Below are 20,702 nucleotides of genomic sequence, written 5' to 3'. Positions count from 1 at the left end.
GGTGATGAAGGTTGTGATCAAGTTTCATCGAAATATTGTGTGTAGTTTCAGAGGAAAAAGCGAATTCCTATTTTGGGGTGTCAAACCTGGATCCACTTTGACCCCTGGTAGACCCCCTTAGACACCAATTTATTTTAATGCCGTGAAAAAACCTTAGTCACAACACAACAAATATCATGTGTGCCAAATTTGGTCACGATCCAATCAGCGGTTTCAGAGAAGAATTTGCAAGTGTTTACGGACTGACGGACTGATGACGTGCCATCGCATAAGCTCCCCAGAACTTCGTTCCAGGTGAGCTAAAAAGAGGACGTGGGTCCCAAAGCTCACCTGGATCACGAGCAAGTCAATGACATGAAATATCGAAATGTTGTTAATGTGCTGAATTTGGTCATGTGATTGGTTGAATGGAAACCCTCTCAATGCTGATTACAGCAATACATGTTTACAGGTCATGTTTTTACAGGTTACAGGTCATGTTTTTACAGGTTACAAGTCATGGTTTTGGCACCCCCTGCAGGTTAGGCCGTTTTTTAGCATTTTAGGCCCAATTTCAACCAGTTAATGAGCACAGATTTGATGCAGTCAATCCACCTTCTTTAGGCATCAGATATGAAGCTCGTGGCCAAGTTTCATCAAAATTGTGTGTTTAGTTCAAGCGATAATGACTGAAGTGTTTACAGACTCACTCACACTGACGGACTGACTGACTGACTGACTTACCTATAGACACTGCTCGATCACACAAGTTTACCGGACTAAAGTCCTGGTGGGCTAAAATGATCAATTTGCAATATTCAGTTTTCCTGATTTAATCAGTTAGAAACATACTGCACGTACCTTGAAGAGAGGATGCTGGAGTCATGGACGGTACAAGAATGGGAGTGATGGAAGTAGAAAAGGAACTGTAGGCATCTGTAATGGGGGGCCCACAAGCTGAGAGTGGCGGAGTACTGCAGCTGTTGGGTGACCCTTTCTCTTGAATGCTGGGAGAGTTCTCCCAGGCCTTCCGGGCAGACTCCATCTGCAGAACAAAAATAGAGGACTTTGGAAAAAAAATAAAGAACTTTGTAGAGACCAAAAAGCACAACGCCAACATCCAAACAATAATTAATAGCTGAAATCCAATGAGAAAGCACAAAAATAGTTTAATTTAATTGTAGTTACCCAAAACAATTAACTATTTTAAAGTGCTGGAACTACAGCAATGAGAGTTTGACATGCTGCTACTTCTCTCGCAACAATGGTCAGAGGCCCGAAATCATAAACAGGAGAGATCAGGACCATCTCCTCCCTGGACATATCTCGGGGATTTGACAACTTGGGATCTGTTCTGCATGCTAATCTCACCACCTCTGGCATTCAAGGTCTCATTCATGGCTTGGACCTCCTTCACTCGTGTAGTCAACTCGTTACTATCAAGGGAACCCTCCCCTCTCCTAGTGGAGCCTGGATTTCCCCAATGCTCAAGAAGCACTTCCCCTCACCCTTTTAGTCTTTGTGGAGTATTTCACAATCGTCTTTCCCACGAGCAGCAGGCCACAGCTTCATCAATCCGCCGATCTAGAATTTAATATCACTTGTACACCCAGGGCCTGATTAACCTTTAGTGGGCCTGGTGCCAAACAAATTTGTGGGCCCCCATTTGGGGAACCATTGCAAAAACAAATCTTCATGGTAAGAAATATACATTTCATTTTGGTGGGGCACTTTGAACCATGGTTCAACCTGCCCCACCCATGTGCAGGTTCAAGGTGCCCCATGCAATATCATTATACAACTAGACGGTATTCATAGAATACTTACCCTGCGCAGTCAACTTGTTGCAAGCCAACTCTTCTGTTTTTGAACATTTTTTTTTCTTTGATCCAATATGGCTGCCAGACCACGTGAGCGATGACATCATAAATATATATTCTCAAATATAATTGTTGCATAGATCACGCTCAATACATTTCAAACTGATCACACTAAGCGTTGTCCCTGTCGAATTATGATGTCATAATTATGGCACCAATGATGTCGTTAACAACACCTACTCCCCATATGGAGTTCTTTACAATGAGCCATGTTTCATTTTTTTTCCATGCAGCAGTTTTGGAGATATAGAGGTGCAACGTTTTTCGGTTTTTCCAAGATGGCGCCTGTACCACATGACCTATGACATCATGATTATCATTAAAATATTCTACATGAGGAGACATTCCTATGGTGAAAATTTAGTGCCCATCAGACCAACAGTTGCTGAGAAAAAAAACTAGAACTGGCACTTTTTTGGATTTAGTAGATCCATACTATCCAGATCATGTTGCAACCTATGTTTCCTTACCTATATAGTCTGCATCACAGTCAAGACAAACAACTGAAGGATAAATTTCATGTCACAGCCAAAATAAAGGTTGATAAAAAAATGACATATGTCACGTGGTCTGGCAGCCATATTGGATCCAAGCAAAAATCTTTGAAAATATTCTCATCTTAAACTGCTTAACCGATCAATGCAAATCTTTAACCAATTGATCAACTTTAACTTAACCTTACACCTTTGCCGGCAAAGTAATGTGTTTATCCAAGCTCTCCACACCACCAAAGTTAAGAATTTTTCCCATTTGTATTTTTGTCAAAACTATTTTTATTTTACGGTGTGAGTGCCAGCTGTGTGTTTCCAGTTAGATATCAGTGTAAATCGTGCATACCTGTGCATAATTGTCGGTTGGTTCCTGTCGCGTTTTTCAGGCCTGGTTTTCCAGGCTTCGAGGGTTTGTTGTCTCCTCTCGGCGGTCGTTTGTAGTCCATTTACTTTGGTTCTCTCACTGTTTTTCCAGTCTTTCTTTTCACCCCATACTTCCCGGAACATCTTACCCTTTGTTTAAAGTCTTAATTCAAAAAAAATAATATATATATAATTTAATTCTCTCCCTGTGTTCGTTCGTTCTTCGACCACGTTTCGCCCCACCCTTTTTTTTTCTCTCCTTCCTTCATAACTCAATCCTCTCCAGCCGACACCTTTCCAATTCCAGTTCTCACCATACTTCAACTTTATCCTCCTTCCTCTGATCCACTTTCACCTAACCTTCAAGAAAAACATAACGAAGAATTAAAAAAGTAGGCCTCACCTCCAAAACTAACATATTTGCTTATACACCTCCCTGTTCCTTCGTTCTCTACTCTCCTTTCTGTCAATCTCCTATTCTTCTGTTCCTGCTTCTGAACCTGTGCTGGAATCCTTAATCCCCCTTAGGAATCCTTCATGCCCTCATTTAGGGAATTCCCCCAGATAATTTTCACGGTTTAGTTTTAAAATGTTTAAACTTTCCACTGAAGTGTTGTATTCTGTTGTACATTATAACACACTTTTCTTCTTCTTTAGAAGGTTGTTTTCGATTTGCTCACCAAATCTCTTCATTTTAAATAAAATTTCAATCTCTTACAGTTCTTCCTTCCTACATTCCTTAAACTCACCTGCATTCACCCCATCTGCAACGTTTTTAAATGGATCTCTGACTCAAAAAAATCACAAGAAACTCATTTTGCAATAAATGTTCGTTTTCTATTAATCGTCCAACACTTTCGAAAATCCAAACTCATCCTCCCCTCCTAAACTCCCCCATCACCCCTCCCTTTCAAATCTCCCACCATGCCCCTCCCCTCCTAAACTCTCCCCCCCCCTCACCCCTCCCCTCCTAAACTCCCCCCTCACTCCTCCCCTCCCCTCCTAAACTGCCCTCCCCTCCTAAACTCCGCTCTCCTCCTAAACTCCTCCTGCACTCCTCCCTTCCCAAACTCCCCCTCACCTCCGAAATTCCCCCCTCACCCCTCCATTTCAAAACTCCTCCCTCCCCCTCCCCTTCAAATCTCCCCACCCTCCCCTTTTTTTTTTTTTTTTTTCCCCTCTAATTCTCCCCTCTAACCCCTCCTGCTCAAAGCGTCCTCCCCACTTCCTCTCCCTTCCAACTCGTACCTCCATCTCCTCCAACCTTCTTCCTTGCTCTGCCCCTCCCCCCCCCCCCCCCCTCTAACAAAACCTCACTGTTCCTCATCCAATCACCATCAAACCTTTTGTCGTTCTCATCCTTCCCTTTCTCCTAGCTCTTCTGAAATCTCTGACACACTATCAACAGCTCTCCCTACCTCCTCTTCCTCATCTTACCCTACCTCTCCCCTCCAATGTCCTGTATCCGGTGCTCCCCCTTCCTCTTCCTTAATGGTATGGACCTCAAGCATCCGGAGCCTTCGCTCAAACCTGATTGATCTCTCCAGACAGGTTGCTTCTGACAAACCAGACTTGATCTGCTGAACAGAAACTTTCCTATTTCATGATGTCTCTGATTCCTTAATATCTCTCCCTGGTTACTCCATCCTCCGGAATGATAGACCTGAGCCTCGTCCTGGAGGTGGGGTTGCTATCTTTATCAAAACCTCTTCCTCACTCTCCCTGCACTGCCCTCTGTCCACCTCACCACCAGGAATACCTTTGGCTACGGCTTCCCCTTCGCTCCCACCTTTTGTTCATATGTGTTTTGTCCCGTCCTCCAAACAGTGATGACTCCATCTACATCTCGCTGGCTAATAAGATGGACCAACTTCTATCTACTCATCCCAACTCTCTTCCTCATATGTGTTGATTTCAACTGTCATCATGCCAGCTGGCTGGGTGTGGGTACCTCTCTCACCAGCCATGGCACCTCAGCAAAGGCCTTCTGTGACTCACTGGGACTGACACAGTGTCAATTTCCCAACCTGGATATCAGTCAACAGAGCATCTTCTCTTGACTCAGGCCAACTGGCACGGTCTTCAAGCAGCCATAAATCATCTGGACTGGTCTCCCATCTCCTGTGCCTCTGACAAACTCATCCTGGGAATTCTTCCAAAGTAAATTGCTCTCTCTCATGCACAGATTTATCCCATCCTGTCTTCAGTTGTCATACCCTTCCTCCCGTCCATGGTACACAGAATATTGTGGTGAGGCAGTTGCCCTGAAACAACTTGCCTTCGCCTCCTGGAAGGCAAATCCAACAGAAGGCAATCTCATTTCCGTTCACAAAGCCCGGAACAAGTGTGTGTCTACCCTCAGGAGGGCCAGGAAACACTATCTCTCTACTCTCAAGAGTGAACTCTCTTATCTGTCTCCCTCTAACAAATCCTGATGGTGTCTTGTCAAATCCGTTTCTGGTGTTTGTTCCCCCTCCATCCCCTCCCTTACCTCAAACGGCGACACAACTGACACCGCACGTGAAAAAGCTGAATGCCTCAACTCTGTGTTTGCCTCAAAATATTGTGTCCCAAACCAATCTCTATATATCTATATATCTATATATCTATATATCTATATACAGTGTGGCCCAGTTTTAACGCGATCGTTGAGGTCCATAAAATGTCATCGCGAAAAAAGCGGGGTCACGCTAAATCGGGGTTCAAGAAAATCAGCGTTCAAACTGACCCAATGTTGACCTAACATCCTAAAACATCCTAAAACAACAAATAAAAACATTCAAGAATATTATCAATCATCATTTACAGTTTATTTCTTAAAAAGTGATTGAGTGTTCCTTGCTTGAACGTAGCATGTGGCTGGCTGCAAGCGAAATCTAGAATACTTCTGAGTTGAAGGATTTTTATGTGGTCCACCTCCTGGGTCTCCAGCCAATTGAACACCTTGAGGTGCTCAATGGCTTCAGACGCTTTTGGGGGTGGGGGCTCTTCATTATCATATTCTTGTGGCTCGAGAACCGGTACACTTGCCTCCGCCGGTGCTATAGTTACGTTGCGGACTATCTCGGCGTCCGTCAGGTGCTCATATGTTGGGCATTCGTCGTCGGCAGAGTGCCACTGGTGTAGCTCTTCTTTGCTCCATTCAGACATTGGAAGGCCTTCTGAGTGAGCTTGAACAAACCACTCGTACAGGGAGTCATCGAGGCTGACATCTTTGGCTGTCTTCAGGCGTTTAGCTGTTAGTCCTGCTTCTTCTTCAACTTTGCAAAGTGACGCACGTAACTTTTCTTCTCGAGATTTCCAGCCACGAAGTGTTTCATTCCGGTATCCCGAGGTCTCGTGCAACTTGAGTTTGACTTTTCGTCTTGATCGCGTCAAGTGTGTGAAGCATATCTTTCACAGAAAAATATTTTCTCTTTCTAGTAGTTTGTTCCATTTCCGAAAGAGCAAAAAAGAAAAGAAAAAAAAGGTCCAATTCTCTTTCTCATTCATTCATTCACTTTTTTTCTCTCTTTTTCTCTCTCTTTTTCTCTTTCTCTCTCTCTCTCTCTCTCTCTCTCTCTCTCCCTCCCTCTCTCAGTCGCTCCTGGACTCTGTGTCCTCTCCTGACAATGTGGAGACGTTTCTGTCAATCCTCGACTCTGATTCTGCAACTGGACCAGATGGCATCAGCCCACGGGTCCTACAATTCTGCTCTGCCGCTCTTTCACACACCTTCTTTCTGTTCTCTTCACCCTCTATTTTGCTCACAGGTCATCTGACATCAGCTTGGAAATCGGCCAACATTACCACTTTACATAAAAAGGTGCAAAAACAGATCCTTGCAACTGCAGACCAATCAGCCTGATCCCAATTATCAGCAAAGTCATGGAATCCATCATTGCTTCGGATATCAAATCCTTCCTCTTCTCGCATGGCTTGATCTCTTTTTTTTTTCTTTTTTTTCGTATACAGGATCGAGGCTCGTGAAAGAGCCAACATTTATCACACAAAAAATCAAACAGAGACACAAAACATATAATAAGGGGAGCGGTAGACAAGATGGGGAGAGAAGGGGAAGCACAAACACAACATTTGAGAGCAGGGACATCGGGAAATCTGTGGGAGGGAGAGGGTTTGGGGGGAGGAGGCATGGGATGGGGGGAGGGGAATGAATGAATGATCGTTTTGAGGCCATTTTCCCAGCTAGAGCGGGGGTTGGCCTTGCAGGCCCCATGACAATCATGGTTCCCTGTTTGAGGCAATGTTTTTTTATGGCCGGATGCCCTTCCTGACACCAACCCTTAGTCGCCTCTTACGATGCGCAGGGATACGGTGTACCTATTCTAAACTGGGGTACACACCGGGATCATTCATCCCAGCAAGCTGGTACTCAATTGGATGGGGGGAGGGGTGGGAGAAGTATAAAACACAAGGACACTGCAAGGACTTCCAGGAAAGAAGTTGGTATATTTCAAAAAAGTGGATCTGGGGTGAAATTAGCAGAGGGTAGAAAATATCAAGGTTTTGGATGGGGAAAGATAAGAGATGGTGGTGAACAGCTGTTTTAAAGACCTGGAGGGAGGGGAGTGGGATTGAAGAGAGTGAGGGAGTTTGTTCCAGAGGAGGGAGAAAAGAGGAATGAAGGAGTACAAGGTGAGCAGAGAGTCTTGATTTTGGCAGTTTAACCAGAAGAGGGTTGCAGGCAGATCTTGTGCAGCCTGCAGGAATATTTGGGGGACAGAGCCCAGAGAGAGCTGGGGGAGCAAGGCCGGAGAGGAGTCGGTAGAAGACAGAAAGCCCACCGACCTGCCTGCGGTGAGTAAGTGAAAGGCCTTCGGAGTTAGCTTCATCACAGTAATTAATGTTGTCAAGTAATCAAGATAGTAAGCTTCCAATGATTCTGAAAGCTTTGGTTTCAACAGCGTGAAGCCGAGCTAGGTGTGAGGCAGGAGCACCGGCCCAGAGGGGAGAACAGTATTCAATTGAGCTGCGGATGAAAGCCTTGTATGAGGTGAGGAGCGCAGGTGTGCCAAGGAAGGACTTCACACGACAGAGGATGCCCAGTCGGCGACAGGCTTTGGAGGCGAGATTGGAGATGTGGTTTTCCCAGGAAAGTTCATGGCAGATGGTGAGACCCAAAAGCTTGAGTGACAGAACTTCTTGGAGAGGATTGTTCAGAAAGTAGATGGGAGGGGTGTCCAGTCGGTCTTTTCGGACAAACATAGTGAGAGTGTTAGATTTGTCAGGATTGAAAGGCTCTGGCCATCAATTTGGATTCAGACCATGTCACTCTACTCTGGACATGCTGCTTCTGCTGTCTCAACAAAGGATGGAGGTCCTCAATGTCAAACAGGAAATTAGAACTGTCTCCCTTGACATATCACGTGCCTTCGATACGGTCTGGCACCCAGCTCTGCTCACCAAACTCTCCTCCTATGGTATCCATGGAAATCTCCATGCATGGCTTGCGGACTTCCTCTCTGGTCGTAGTCAACGTGTGGCCCTGAACGTGTGGCCCTCTCATCTCCTCTTCCTGTTCAGGCTGGAGTTCCCCAAGGCAGTGTTCTGGGCCCTGTGCTTTTTCTGGTCTTTATCAATGATCTCTCCGACTCTCTGGAAAATCCTCTCTATCTCTTTGCTGATGACTCCACTCTCTGCCGCTCCATTCCTCTTCCCTCAGATCGGCAGTCTGCAGCCTCCTCACTCTCTGCAGACCTGAATAAAATCACAGACTGGTCAAACAAGTGGAACATGTCTTTCAATCCTGACAAATCTCACACTCTCACCATGTCTCTCCGAAAAGACCGTCTGGACAACCCTCCCATCTACTTTCTCAACAATACTCTCCAAGAAGTTCTGTCACTCAAGCTCTTGGGTCTCACAATCTGCCATGATCTTTCCTGGGAAAACCACATTTCCAAGCTGGCCCCCAAAGCCAGTCGCCCTTCCTTGGTGCACACCTGAGCTCCTCACCACGTACAAGGCTTTCATCCGCAGCTCAATGGAATACTGTTCCCCCCTCTGGGCCGGTGCTCCTGCATCACACCTAGCTCGGCTTCACGATGTTGAAACCAAACCTTTCAGAATCATTGGAATCTCCTGCGATGAAGCTAACTCTGAGGGCCTTTCACTCACTCACCGCAGGGCAGGTTGGTGGTCTTTCTGTCTTCTACAGACTCCTCTCTGGCCTAGCCCCCCCAGCCCTGTCTGTGCTCTGTCCCCCAAATACACCTACAGGTCACACAAGATCTGCCACCAACCCTCTTTTGGTGAAACTGCCAAAATCAAGACTCTCTGCTCACCTTCACTCTTTCATTCCTCTTTTCTCCCGCCTCTGGAACAAACTCCCTCACTCTCTTCAATCACACTCCTCTCTCTCCATGTCTTTAAAACAGCTGTTCACCACCATCTCTTATTTTCCCCCATTCAAAACCTTGATCTTTTCTACCCCCGTTAATTCACCCCAGATCCACTTTTCTGAAATACCGACTTCTTTCCTGGAAGTCCTAGCTGTGTCCACGTGTTTTTTTAACCTCTCCTACCCCCACCCCCCTTCCCGCACCTCCTCCCCCCAAAGCCCTTTCCCTCCCACAGATCTCTCGATGTCCCTGTTCTCTGCTGTTGTACTTGTGTGCTTCCCCCTCCCTCCCAATCTTGTCTCCCACTCCCTTTATTACGCCTTGTGTCCGTTTGTTATTTTGTCATTAATGTTAGCTCTTACATGAGCCTCGATCTTGTATACAAAAAAAAAAAAAACAAAATACCCATGGGAAATATAGTTTGATAAAAGTGACATCATCAATCACTGGTCTGGCAGCCATATTGAATCAAAAAAAAACCCATTAAAAAAAAAAAACAAGAGTTGGCTTGCACCAAGTCCTCAAGACTGCACAGGGTAAGTATTCTATGAATACCATCTAGATGCATCATGTGTTTTGTGATTCATCATCATTGATAAGACAATGCACAACAGACAAACAGGCATTGTGCAAATACTGATACTTATCGTCTTGTGTGAAATGCACTTTTGGACACAACAAAACGATTGCTTATTTAATCAAATAATTATTTTCGACTTATATTTGATAAATTGGTGCCATCTATTTTGCACAAAATAAATAATGCTAACTAAATATAAACATTGGGGCAATACCCCTGGTGCTCACCTGGTAGAATAAACAGTATACTACACTGACTACTAAAGGTATTTTAAACCAATTCCAATGCTCTTCATGGTTACTCCCTCCTCCGGTATGATAGACCTGAGCCTCGTCCTGGTGGTGGGGTGGCTATCTTTATCAAAAACTCTTCCTCACTCTCCTTGCACTGCCCTCTCTCCTCCTCACCCCCAGGAGTACTTCTGGCTACGGCTTCCTCTCCACTCCCACCTTTTGATCATATGTGTTCTGTACCGTCCTCCAAACAGTGATGACTCCATTTTATTTCACTGTCTGACAACATGGACCAACTTCTATCCACTCATCCCAACTCTCTCTTCCTCATATGTGGTGACTTCAACTGTCATCATGCCAGCTGGTTGGGTGTGGGTTCCTCTCTCACCAGTCATGGCACCTCAGCAAAGGACTTCTGTGACTCACTGGGATTGACACAATCTGTCAATTTCCCGACCCGGATCTCAGCCAATGGAGTATCTTCTCTTCTAGACTTGGTTATGACAAACTTCCCTGCTAATGTCTGCTGCTCTTCTTCTGCTCCAATCGGTTCTTCTGATCATGTGCTTGTCAAAGTGGACATCCCTCTGGCCATTCTCAGAGAGCCTCCTCAGCGTCGACGAGTCTGGCATTTCACTCAGGCCGACTGGGACGGTCTTCAAGCAGCCATCAAACGTCTGGATTGGTCTCCCATCTCCACTGCCTCTGACATCAATTCTTCCAAAGCAAACTGCTCTCTCTCATGCACAGATTTATCCCATCTCGTCTTCAGTTGTCTTACCCTTCCCTCCCGTCCATGGTACACTGAATCTTGTGGTGAGGCAGTTGCCCTGAAACAACTTGCCTTTGCCTCTTGGAAGGCTAATCCAACCGAAGGCAATCTCAGTTCCTTCCACCAAGCTCGGAACAAGTGTGTGTCTACCCTCAGGAGTGCCAGGAAGGACTATCTCTCCACACTGAAGAATGAACTCTCAAACCTGTCTCCTTCCTCCAAATCCTGGTGGCGTCTGGTCAAATCCGTTTCTGGTGTTTGTTCCCCCTCCATCCCCTCCCTTACCTCAAATGGCCACACAGTTGACATCGCACGTGACAAAGCCGAATGCCTCAACTCTGTGTTTGCCTCAAAATCTTTAGTCCCAAACCCATCTCTCTCTGTTCCCACCTTTCCCAGTCGAACCCAACTGCTCCTGGACTCTGTGTCATTCTCTCCTGACAAGGTGGAGGAGTTTTTGTCTAACCTCGACTCTGATTCTGCAACTGGACCAGACGGCATCAGCCCATGGGTCCTACAATCCTGCTCTGCCGCTCTATCTCACCCTCTCTCTGTTCTTTTCACCCTCTCTTTTGCTCAAGGTCATCTGCCAGCATCCTGGAAATCAGCAAACATTACCGCTTTACACAAAAAAGGTGCAAAAACAGATCCTTGCAACTACAGACCAATCAGCCTGCTCCCAATTATCAGCAAAGTCATGGAATCCATCATTGCCTCGGATATGAAATCTTTCCTCTTCTCCAATGGCTTGATCTCTGATCATCAATTTGGTTTCAGACCAGGTCACTCTACTCTGGACATGCTGCTTCTGCTGTCTCAACAATGGATGGAGGTCCTCAATGCCAAACAGGAAATCAGAGCCGTCTCCCTTGACATATCACGTGCCTTCGATACGGTCTGGCACCCAGCTCTGCTCACCAAACTCTCCTCCTATGGTATCCATGGAAATCTCCATGCATGGCTTGCGGACTTCCTCTCTGGTCGTAGTCAACGTGTGGCCCTGAACGTGTGGCCCTCTCATCTCCCCTTCCTGTTCAGGCTGGAGTTCCCCAAGGCAGTGTTCTGGGCCCTGTGCTTTTTCTGGTCTTTATCAATGATCTCTCCGACTCTCTGGAAAATCCTCTCTATCTCTTTGCTGATGACTCCACTCTCTGCCGCTCCATTCCTCTTCCCTCAGATCGGCAGTCTGCAGCCTCCTCACTCTCTGAAGACTTGGACAAAATCACAGACTGGTCAAACAAGTGGAACATGTCTTTCAATCCTGACAAATCTCACACTCTTACTATGTCTCTCCGAAAAGATCGACTGGACAACCCTCCCATCTACTTTCTCAACAATCCTCTCCAAGAAGTTCTGTCGCTCAAGCTTTTGGGTCTGACTATCTGCCATGATCTTTCTTGGGAAAACCACATTTCCAAGCTGGCCTCCAAAGCCAGTTGCCGACTGGCCATCCTCCGTCGTGCGAAGTCCTTCCTCGGCACACCTGAGCTCCTCACCACATACAAGGCCTTCATCCGCAGCTCAATGGAATACTGTTCTCCCCTATGGGCCGGTGCTCCTGCCTCACACCTAGCTCGGCTTCACGCTGTTGAAACCAAAGCTTTCAGAATTATTGGAATCTCCTGCGATGAAGCCATCTCTGAGGGCCTTTCACTCACTCACCGCAGGCAGGTAGGTGGTCTTTCTGTCTTCTTCCGACTCCTCTCCAGCCTTGCACCCCCAGCTCTCTCTGTGCTCTGTCCCCCAAATATTCCTACAGGTCGCACAAGATCTGCCAGCAACCCTCTGATGGTTAAACTGCCGAAATCTCGGCTCTCTGCTCACCTTCACTCTTTCATTCCTCTTTTCTCCCGCCCCTGGAACAAACTCCCTCACTCCCTTCAATCCCACTCCTCCCTCCAGGTCTTTAGAACAGCTGTTCACCACCATCTCTTATCTTCCCCCATCCAAAACCTTGATCTTTTTACCCCCACTAATTCACCCCAGATCCACCTTGTTTGAAATTCCAACTTCTTTCCTGGAAGTCCTGGCAGTGTCCATATGTTTTATACCACTCCCACCCCCCCCCCCCCCCCTTCCCATGCCTCCCCTCCCCAAAGCCCTCTCCCTCTCACAGATCTCTCCATGTCTCCATGTCTCCATGTCTCCCGGTCCCTGCTCTCAAATGTTGTGTTTGTGTCCTTCCCCCTCTCTCCCCATCTTGTCTACCGCTCCCGACGTTATATGTTTTATGTGTCGGTTTGTCTTTCTGTGCGATTAATGTTCGCTCTTTCACGAGCCTCGATCTTGTATACAAAAAAACACCCATTTTGGAGGGCAACCTCCCCCTCCCCCTACCCCATATACCTCCTTGGACAACAATCTTTCTATTGCCTTGAACATTGGTACATCACGGATGATGAAGGTTGTGGTGACGTTTCATCGAAATTGCGTGTAGTTTCTGAGAAGAAAGCAAATACCTATTTTGAGGGGCAACTCCCCTCTCCCCTCCAATAGACCCCCTAGGGGGGCATTTTTTTAATGTCGTGAACAAACTTTGGTACAGCACGGGTGGTGAAGGTTGTGGTTAAAATTCATTGAAATAGTGTGTGTAGTTTCAGAGGAAAAAGCAAATTCTTATTTGGGGGGAGGGGGGATGGCGGCTGGGGGGGGGGGGGGCGGTCAAACCTGGATCCACTTTGACCCCAATAAACCCCTTAGACCCCGATTTTTTTAATGCCGTGAACAATTTGAGGAGATCTCGCGAGATCTTGGAGACGGCGGCAGGGATTTTCGAAGCTCCACACGGTCTCCACGTTTTTCGAAGTTAAGTCTGTTCACAATTGTATTTTGTCGAAACTGTATTTATCTTTCGGTGTGTGAAGTTATTGTGTGCAACTTTGGTTGTTTCTCGGTGTTTATCTTTCATAAATTGATCGTCTGTTTGCCGTGTCGTGTCTTGAGGCCTTGTACAGTGTGCACTGTACAACCTTGAGGCTTTGTTTTTCTCTCAGCGGTCCGTCGTTTTGTGATCCAATAACTTTCGTTCTCTGTATTCCCAGGCTTTTCACCCATAGCCTACTTCCTTGTGTAAATCTCAACTCCCCAAAAAAAAAAAAAAAAAAAAAAAAATAACATTTCCTTCTCTGTTCTCATTCGTTTATTCATTCTTATTCGTTCGTTCGTTCTTCGACCACGTGTTTCTCCCCCATTTCCCCAGATAGTTTTCACTCATTAACCTTCAATGTTTACACTTTCCCCTCAAGTTATGTATTCCGTCATATTTTATAACACCTTTTTCTTCTTCTTCTTTAAAAGGCTGCTTTCGACTTGCTCACCAAATCAATTCATCCCAAAAAAAATATCCATCTCCTATAGTGCCTTTTTTCTACATTCCCTAAACTCTCCTGCACTCCATCCTCCATCCAGCGTCCTTAAACGTATTTTTAACTCGAAGGTCACAAGAAACTCATTTTGCAATAAATGTTCGTTTCCCATAAATCATACACTTTCAAAAATCCAATCTCACCCCTCCCCTCCAAATCTTCCCCATAACCCCTCCCCTCCAAATCTTCCCCATCACCCCTCCCCTCCAAATCTTCCCCATCACCCATCCCTTTCAAATCTCCCCCCTTGCCCCCTCCCTCCTAAACTACCCCCTCACCCCTCCCCGCCAAGACGCCCCCTCGCCCCTCCCCTCCTAGACTCCTGCCTCACCCCTCCCCTCCAAATCTCCCCCATATCCCATCCCTTTCAAATCCCTCCCCTTGTCCCTTCCCTCCCAAACTCCCCCCTCACCCCTCCCCTTCAAATCTCCCCACCCTCATTGCTTCTCAATTTCCCCCCTCTCACTCCCCCTCCTCAAAGCGTCCTCCCCGCTTCTTCCCCCTTCAAACTCTCACCTCCATCTCCCCCAACCTTCTGCCTCGCTCTTCCCCCTCCTCAAATAACACCTCATTGTGGCTCACCCAATCACCATCAAACCTTTTGTCCGCCCCATCCTTCCCTTTCTCCGAGCTATTCTGAAATCTCTGACACACCTTCAACAGCTCTCCCTACCTCTTCCACCTCTTCCACATCTTACCCTACCCCTCCTCCCCCCTGTTCTGTATCTGATGCTCCCCCTTCCTCCTCATTAACGGTATGGACCTCAAACATCCGGGGCCTTCGTTCAAACTTTACTGATCTCTCCATACAGGTTGCTTCTGTCAAACCAGACGTGATCTGCTTAACAGAAACTTTCCTCCTTTATGATGTCTCTGATTCCATAGTATCTCTCCCGGGCTACTCCCTCCTCCGGTATGATAGACCTGAGCCTCGTCCTGGAGGCGGGGTTGCTATCTTTATCAAAAACTCTCTTCCTCACTCGCCCTGCACTGCACTCTCTCCACCTCACCCCCAGGAATACCTCTGGCTACGGCTTCCCCTTCGCTCCCACCTCTTGTTCATATGTGTGTTGTACCGTCCACCAAACAGTGATGACTCCATCTACATCTCGCTGTCTGATGATATGGACCAACTTCTATCTACTCATCCCAACTCTCTCTTCCTCATATGTGGTGATTTCAACTGTCATCATGCCAGTTGGCTGGGTGTGGGTACCTCTCTCACCAGCCATGGCTCCTCAGCAAAGGACTTCTGCGACTCACTGGGACTGACACAATCTGTCAATTTCCCGACCCGGATCTCAGTCAACGGAACATCTTCTCTTCTGGACTTGGTTATGACTAACTTCACTGAAAATGTCTGCTGCTCTTCTTCTGCTCCGATCGGATCATCTGATCATGTCCTTGTTAAAGTGGACATCTCTCTGACCATCCTCAGGGAGCCTGCTCAGCGTCGACGAGTCTGGCATTTCACTCAGGCCAACTGGCACGGTCTTCAAGCAGCCATCAATCATCTGGACTGGTCTCCCATCTCTACCACCTCTGACATCAACTCATCCTGGGAATTCTTCCAAAGTAAATTGCTCTCTCTCATGCACAGATTTATCCCATCTCATCTTCAGTTGTCATACCCTTCCTCCCGTCCATGGTACACGGAATCTTGTGGTGAGGCTGTTGCCCAGAAACAACTTGCCTTCGTCTCCTGGAAAGCAAATCCAACGGAAGGAAATCTCATTTCCTTTCACAAAGCCCGAAACAAGTGTGTGTCCACCCTCAGGAGAGCCAGGAAACAATATCTCTCCGTTCTCAAGACCGAACTCTCTTATCTGTCTCCCTCTTCCAAATCCTGGTGGCGTCTGGTCAAATCCGTTTCTGGTGTTTGTTCCCCCTCCATCCCCTCCCTTACCTCAAACGGCTACACAGCTGACTCCGCACGTGAAAAAGCTGAATGCCTCAACTCTGTGTTTGCCTCTAAATCTTGCGTCCCAAATCCATCCCTCTCTGTACCCACCATACCCAGTCGTACCCTGCTGCTCCTGGACTCCGTGTCCTTTCCTCCTGACAAGGTGGAAAAGTTTCTGTCAACCCTCGACTCTGATTCTGCAACTGGACCCGACGGCATCAGCCCACGGGTCCTAAAATCCTGCTCTGCTGCTCTATCTCACCCTCTCTCTGTTCTCTTCACCCTCTCTTTTGCTCAAGGTCAACTGCCATCTGCTTGGAAATCAGCCAACATCACCGCTTTGCACAAAAAAGGTGCAAAAACAGATCCTAGCAACTACAGACCAATCAGCCTTCTCCCAATTATCAGCAAAGTCATGGAATCCATCATTGCTTCGGATATGAAATCTTTCCTCTTCTCCAATGGCTTGATCTCTGATCATCAATTTGGTTTCAGACCAGGTCACTCTACTCTGGACATGCTGCTTCTGCTGTCTCAACAATGGATGGAGGTCCTCAATGCCAAACAGGAAATTAGAGCTGTCTCCCTCGACATATCACGTGCCTTCGACACGGTCTGGCACCCCGCTCTGCTCACCAAACTCTCCTCCTTTGGTATCCATGGAAATCTCCACGCATGGCTGGCGGACTTCCTCTCTAGTCGTCGTCAACGTGTGGCCCTAAATGGGTTTCTCTCATCTCCTCTTCCTGTTCAGGCTGGAGTTCCCCAAGGCAGTGTTCTGGGCCCCGTGCTTTTTCTGGTCTTCATCAATGATCTCTCTGACTCTCTCGAAAATCCTCTCTATCTCTTTGCTGATGACTCCACTCTCTGCCGCTCCATTCCTCTTCCCTCAGATCGGCAGTCTGCTGCCTCCTCACTCTCTGAAGACCTGGACAAAATCACAGACTGGTCAAACAAGTGGAACATGTCTTTCAATCCTGACAAATCTCACACTCTTACTATGTCTCTCCGAAAATATCGACTGGACAACCCTCCCATCTACTTTCTCAACAATCCTCTCCAAGAAGTTCTGTCGCTCAAGATTTTGGGTCTCACTATCTGCCATGATCTTTCTTGGGAAAACCACATTTCCAAGCTGGCCTCCAAAGCCAGTCGCCGACTGGGCATCCTCCGTCGTGCGAAGTCCTTCCTCGGCACACCTGAGCTCCTCACCACATACAAGGCTTTCATCCGCAGCTCAATGGAATATTGTTCTCCCCTATGGGCTGGTGCTCCTGCCTCACACCTAGCTCGGCTTCACGCTGTTGAAACCAAAGCTTTCAGAATTATTGGAATCTCCCGCGATGAAGCTATCTCTGAGGGCCTTTCACTCACTCACCGCAGGCAGGTAGGTGGTCTTTCTGTCTTCTACCGACTCATCTCCGGCCTTGCACCCCCAGCTCTCTCTGTGCTCTGTCCCCCAAATATTCCTACAGGTCGCACAAGATCTGCCAGCAACCCTCTGATGGTTAAACTGCCGAAATCTCGGCTCTCTGCTCACCTTCACTCTTTCATTCCTCTTTTCTCCCGCCTCTGGAACAAACTCCCTCACTCCCTTCAATCCCACTCCTCCCTCCAGGTCTTTAAAACAGCTGTTCACCACCATCTCTTATCTTCCCCCATCCAAAACCTTGATCTTTTCTACCCCCGCTAATTCACCCCAGATCCACCTTGTTTGAAATTCCAACTTCTTTCCTGGAAGTCCTGGCAGTGTCCATATGTTTTATACCTCTCCCACCGCCCCCTTCCCACGCCCCCCCCCAAAGCCCTCGCCCTCTCTCAGATCTCTCGATGTCTCCATGTCTCTCGGTCCCTGCTCTCAAATGTTGTGTTTGTGTCCTTCCCCCTCTCTCCCCATCTTGTCTACCGCTCCCTATGTTATATGTTTTATGTGTCGGTTTGTCTTTCTGTGTGATTAATGTTCGCTCTTTCACGAGCCTCGATCTTGTATACAAAAAATAAAAATAAAAAAATAAAAAATAAAAAAATCGTTAGTCACAACATAACAAATATAATTTGTGCCAAGCTTGGTCACAATCCCTTCAGTAGTTTCGGAGAAGAAGTTGCAAGTGTTTACGGACAGAAGGACTGACGACGCGCCATCACATAAGCTCCCCTGAACTTCATTCCAGGAAAGCTAAAAATTCCTTTTTACAGGTTCCATCAAATACCTTCAGTGTGAGGTCCACTGTTGCCGGGGAGAAATGCGACAGGTTCCCAGGCTGTGGCAGCATCGCCCGCCGAGCTGCAGGTGCATTCCCTGGGATAGAAACCTAACGGGTGGTTGGAAATCAAAGGGCGAATATGGTGATGTAGGAGGAGTAGCGGCAGGAAATTAAGATGGAAGAGGGAAATGGAGGGAGACGTCGAGGAGGAAGAAGGAGGGAAACGTCGAGGAAGGAGGAGGAGGGAGATGTGAAGGAAGGAGGAGTGAGATGTCGAGAGTGAGTGAAGGTGAGGGGAGGGATGGTGAGGGGAGTGAAGGAGAGGGGAGGAATGGTGAGAGGAGGGATGGTGAGGGGAGGGATGGTGAGGGGAGGCATGGTGAGGGGGAGTGAGATGGTAAAGGAGGAAGAAGGAGAGAGATATATAGAAGAGGAGGAAGGAGGTGGTACATGTTGAGAAAGGGAGGCGGGTGGATGATGGGAGAGGAGAAGGGAGAAAATGAGGGAGAGAATATTGAAGAGGATGAGAGGGAGATGGAGGGGTGGTAGGAGTATAGAGGAAGACGATAAAAGGTAGGGAAGGGGAAGGTTCAGGAAGAAGAGACTACAATACTGTGTTATATTTTCTACCTGACACTGCAAAAGTTATCTTTTGTGGCCATTTCAAATCTCACAAGAAGAAAACAGTAAGCCAACTAAAATGTAAGAGATTCGGCCTGCTTACCACCCCTGCGACAATCCTATTTTCCAGGCAGTCAGCAGTCTGCCTGTGATCCGATATTGTGTTTGAAGTGCTGTATAGAGACTGATTCACACAAATAACGACAATGACAAATGACAACTGCAATGAGAAACGTTTTCAAAATTCCACAAAAGAAGCAAAGCTCTGTAAGCAAGAATTACAAAGAAAATTTCACCTTGGCTTTGGAGGTAAATTCAGGAGCTGTGACGGAAATCATAGTTTCAATTTCGGCATCAAGCTCGTCAGAAGGAACACACTGAGTTTGGGTTCCCCTGGTTGTTTCGTCGACTTCCGTATGGCCTTCCTTTGCCTGTCGACTGCGCCATGACCGTTCCTTCCCTATGGGGCCGGGCCTATGCTCCTCTGAGCATGGTATGTCCATGCAAGCGAGTTCTCGCTGCTGCTGTTGTTGTTGTTGCTGCAGCACAAGCAAACTTAATTTGCAATTGGAAAGTAAAAGCAATCCCAAATTAGACAAACAAGTTAAACTTTTAATTAATTGTTAAAAAAAAAAAGGACTTCCAAGGAAAACAACATTTCTGCAGTGGCTGCTCATGCAATAAAACCCAAACATTATTGACAGCCCTGCAATGAGGGATATTCACTTGCTGTGAAGTACCCTCCCTAACCCTCCTCCCCTAAAAAGTGAGAAAATAAAAGAAAACGCACATCAGCGATAAAGGGAAGACATTTGCAGTAATTTTAAATTCAAGCCAGAAAGTGAAAAGAAAGAAAATCCCCAATGCAACTTAGAACCATGTTCAGCACAACGCCGAGACAAATATCTTGCAGGAAAGGACGTGTTGAGCCAAATCACGGCGTGAATATAACGTGCTAAATGACTTATCAGCAGAGTTTCAATTTTGATATAAAACATATTTCATCCATAAAAAACATTAATGATGAGCAGTCCTGTTCGTGCATTTCATTGTTGCCGGACTTTTGTTAAAAAAAAACAAAAAAACAACAACACTGCCTTATGTTTGGTGTGTCATATCCTTCTGATAGGGATGGGAGAAGGTTCAGGAAGAAGAGACTCCACAATAAGGAGATTCTACAATATTTAAACAATAAGCATGCCTTTTACAAACCTCAAGGTACATGTTTTCAGAAAGGTACACTTGAATGTTCGAACACAATGAAGTAGCATTAACAATTTTTGTTTTTTCATCTTCTAACTAACCAAAAAATATATATATATATATTATATTACTCCATATGCCAACAAAGGTGGACAGAGGTTGTGGTCTGTCTGCAAGCAGGTTATCTCAAAAGGTTATTGATGGATTTGGACATAATTTTTGTGGACAAGTTGACTCGATTTTGGTGAAGATCCAGATACTAAAATATTTTACGTGATTCTTCACCATTATATATATATATATTTTTATATATATATATATATACAGTGAAAAAGTAAGTACACCCCATGTAAAGTTTTGACTTTTTCAACATATTTCAACATACATATTTGATCTTCATTTCAACAATATTGATAGATAAAGGTGATATAATATAACAAATATCATGAAACATTTACATTTTGTAGTCCATTGTATAATTTAAATAAACATAAATGCAAATTTCGCATGTGGAAAAAGTAAGCACACCCTTGGCTCTAATCGGTGGTATTGCCCCCTTTGGCAGAAACAACCTCAAGTAGGCATTTCTTATAACTGTCTACCAGTCTCTGACATCGACTGGGAGAAATTTTTGCCCACTCGTCCATGCAGAATTTTCAGCTGTGTGATATTTGAGGGGTTTCTTGCATGCACAGCTCGTTTCAAATCCCCCCCACAACATCTCGATGTGATTTAGATCCGGGCTTTGACTTGGCCATTCCAGAACC

The 20,702-nt window shown here is 46.3% G+C and overlaps 1 protein-coding gene across 5 annotated transcripts in view; it reads right to left on the bottom strand.

The window, feature by feature from the left end:
* The window catches only part of LOC137424099 (protein PRRC2C), a 190,575-nt gene that overhangs the window by 20,994 nt on the left and 148,879 nt on the right, over positions 1-20,702 (bottom strand). For all 5 annotated transcript variants that reach the window (XM_078774907.1, XM_078774910.1, XM_078774911.1 and 2 more), the window contains exons 24-27: positions 19,029-19,271; positions 18,836-18,916; positions 18,118-18,219; positions 841-1,024 (exon numbers count right to left, since the gene is read on the bottom strand). In XM_078774907.1, coding sequence (XP_078631033.1) covers positions 841-1,024; positions 18,118-18,219; positions 18,836-18,916; positions 19,029-19,271 — 610 coding nt within the window. The remainder of the gene's footprint in view (positions 1-840; positions 1,025-18,117; positions 18,220-18,835; positions 18,917-19,028; positions 19,272-20,702) is intronic.

Source organism: Myxine glutinosa, chromosome 3 (genome assembly GCF_964187855.1).
Source record: "Myxine glutinosa chromosome 3, kmMyxGlut1.1, whole genome shotgun sequence".
NCBI classification, from domain to species: Eukaryota; Metazoa; Chordata; class Myxini; order Myxiniformes; family Myxinidae; genus Myxine; species Myxine glutinosa.
The sequence above is the reverse complement of the archived record's forward strand: the minus strand, read 5'-3'. Positions and strand labels throughout refer to the sequence as shown.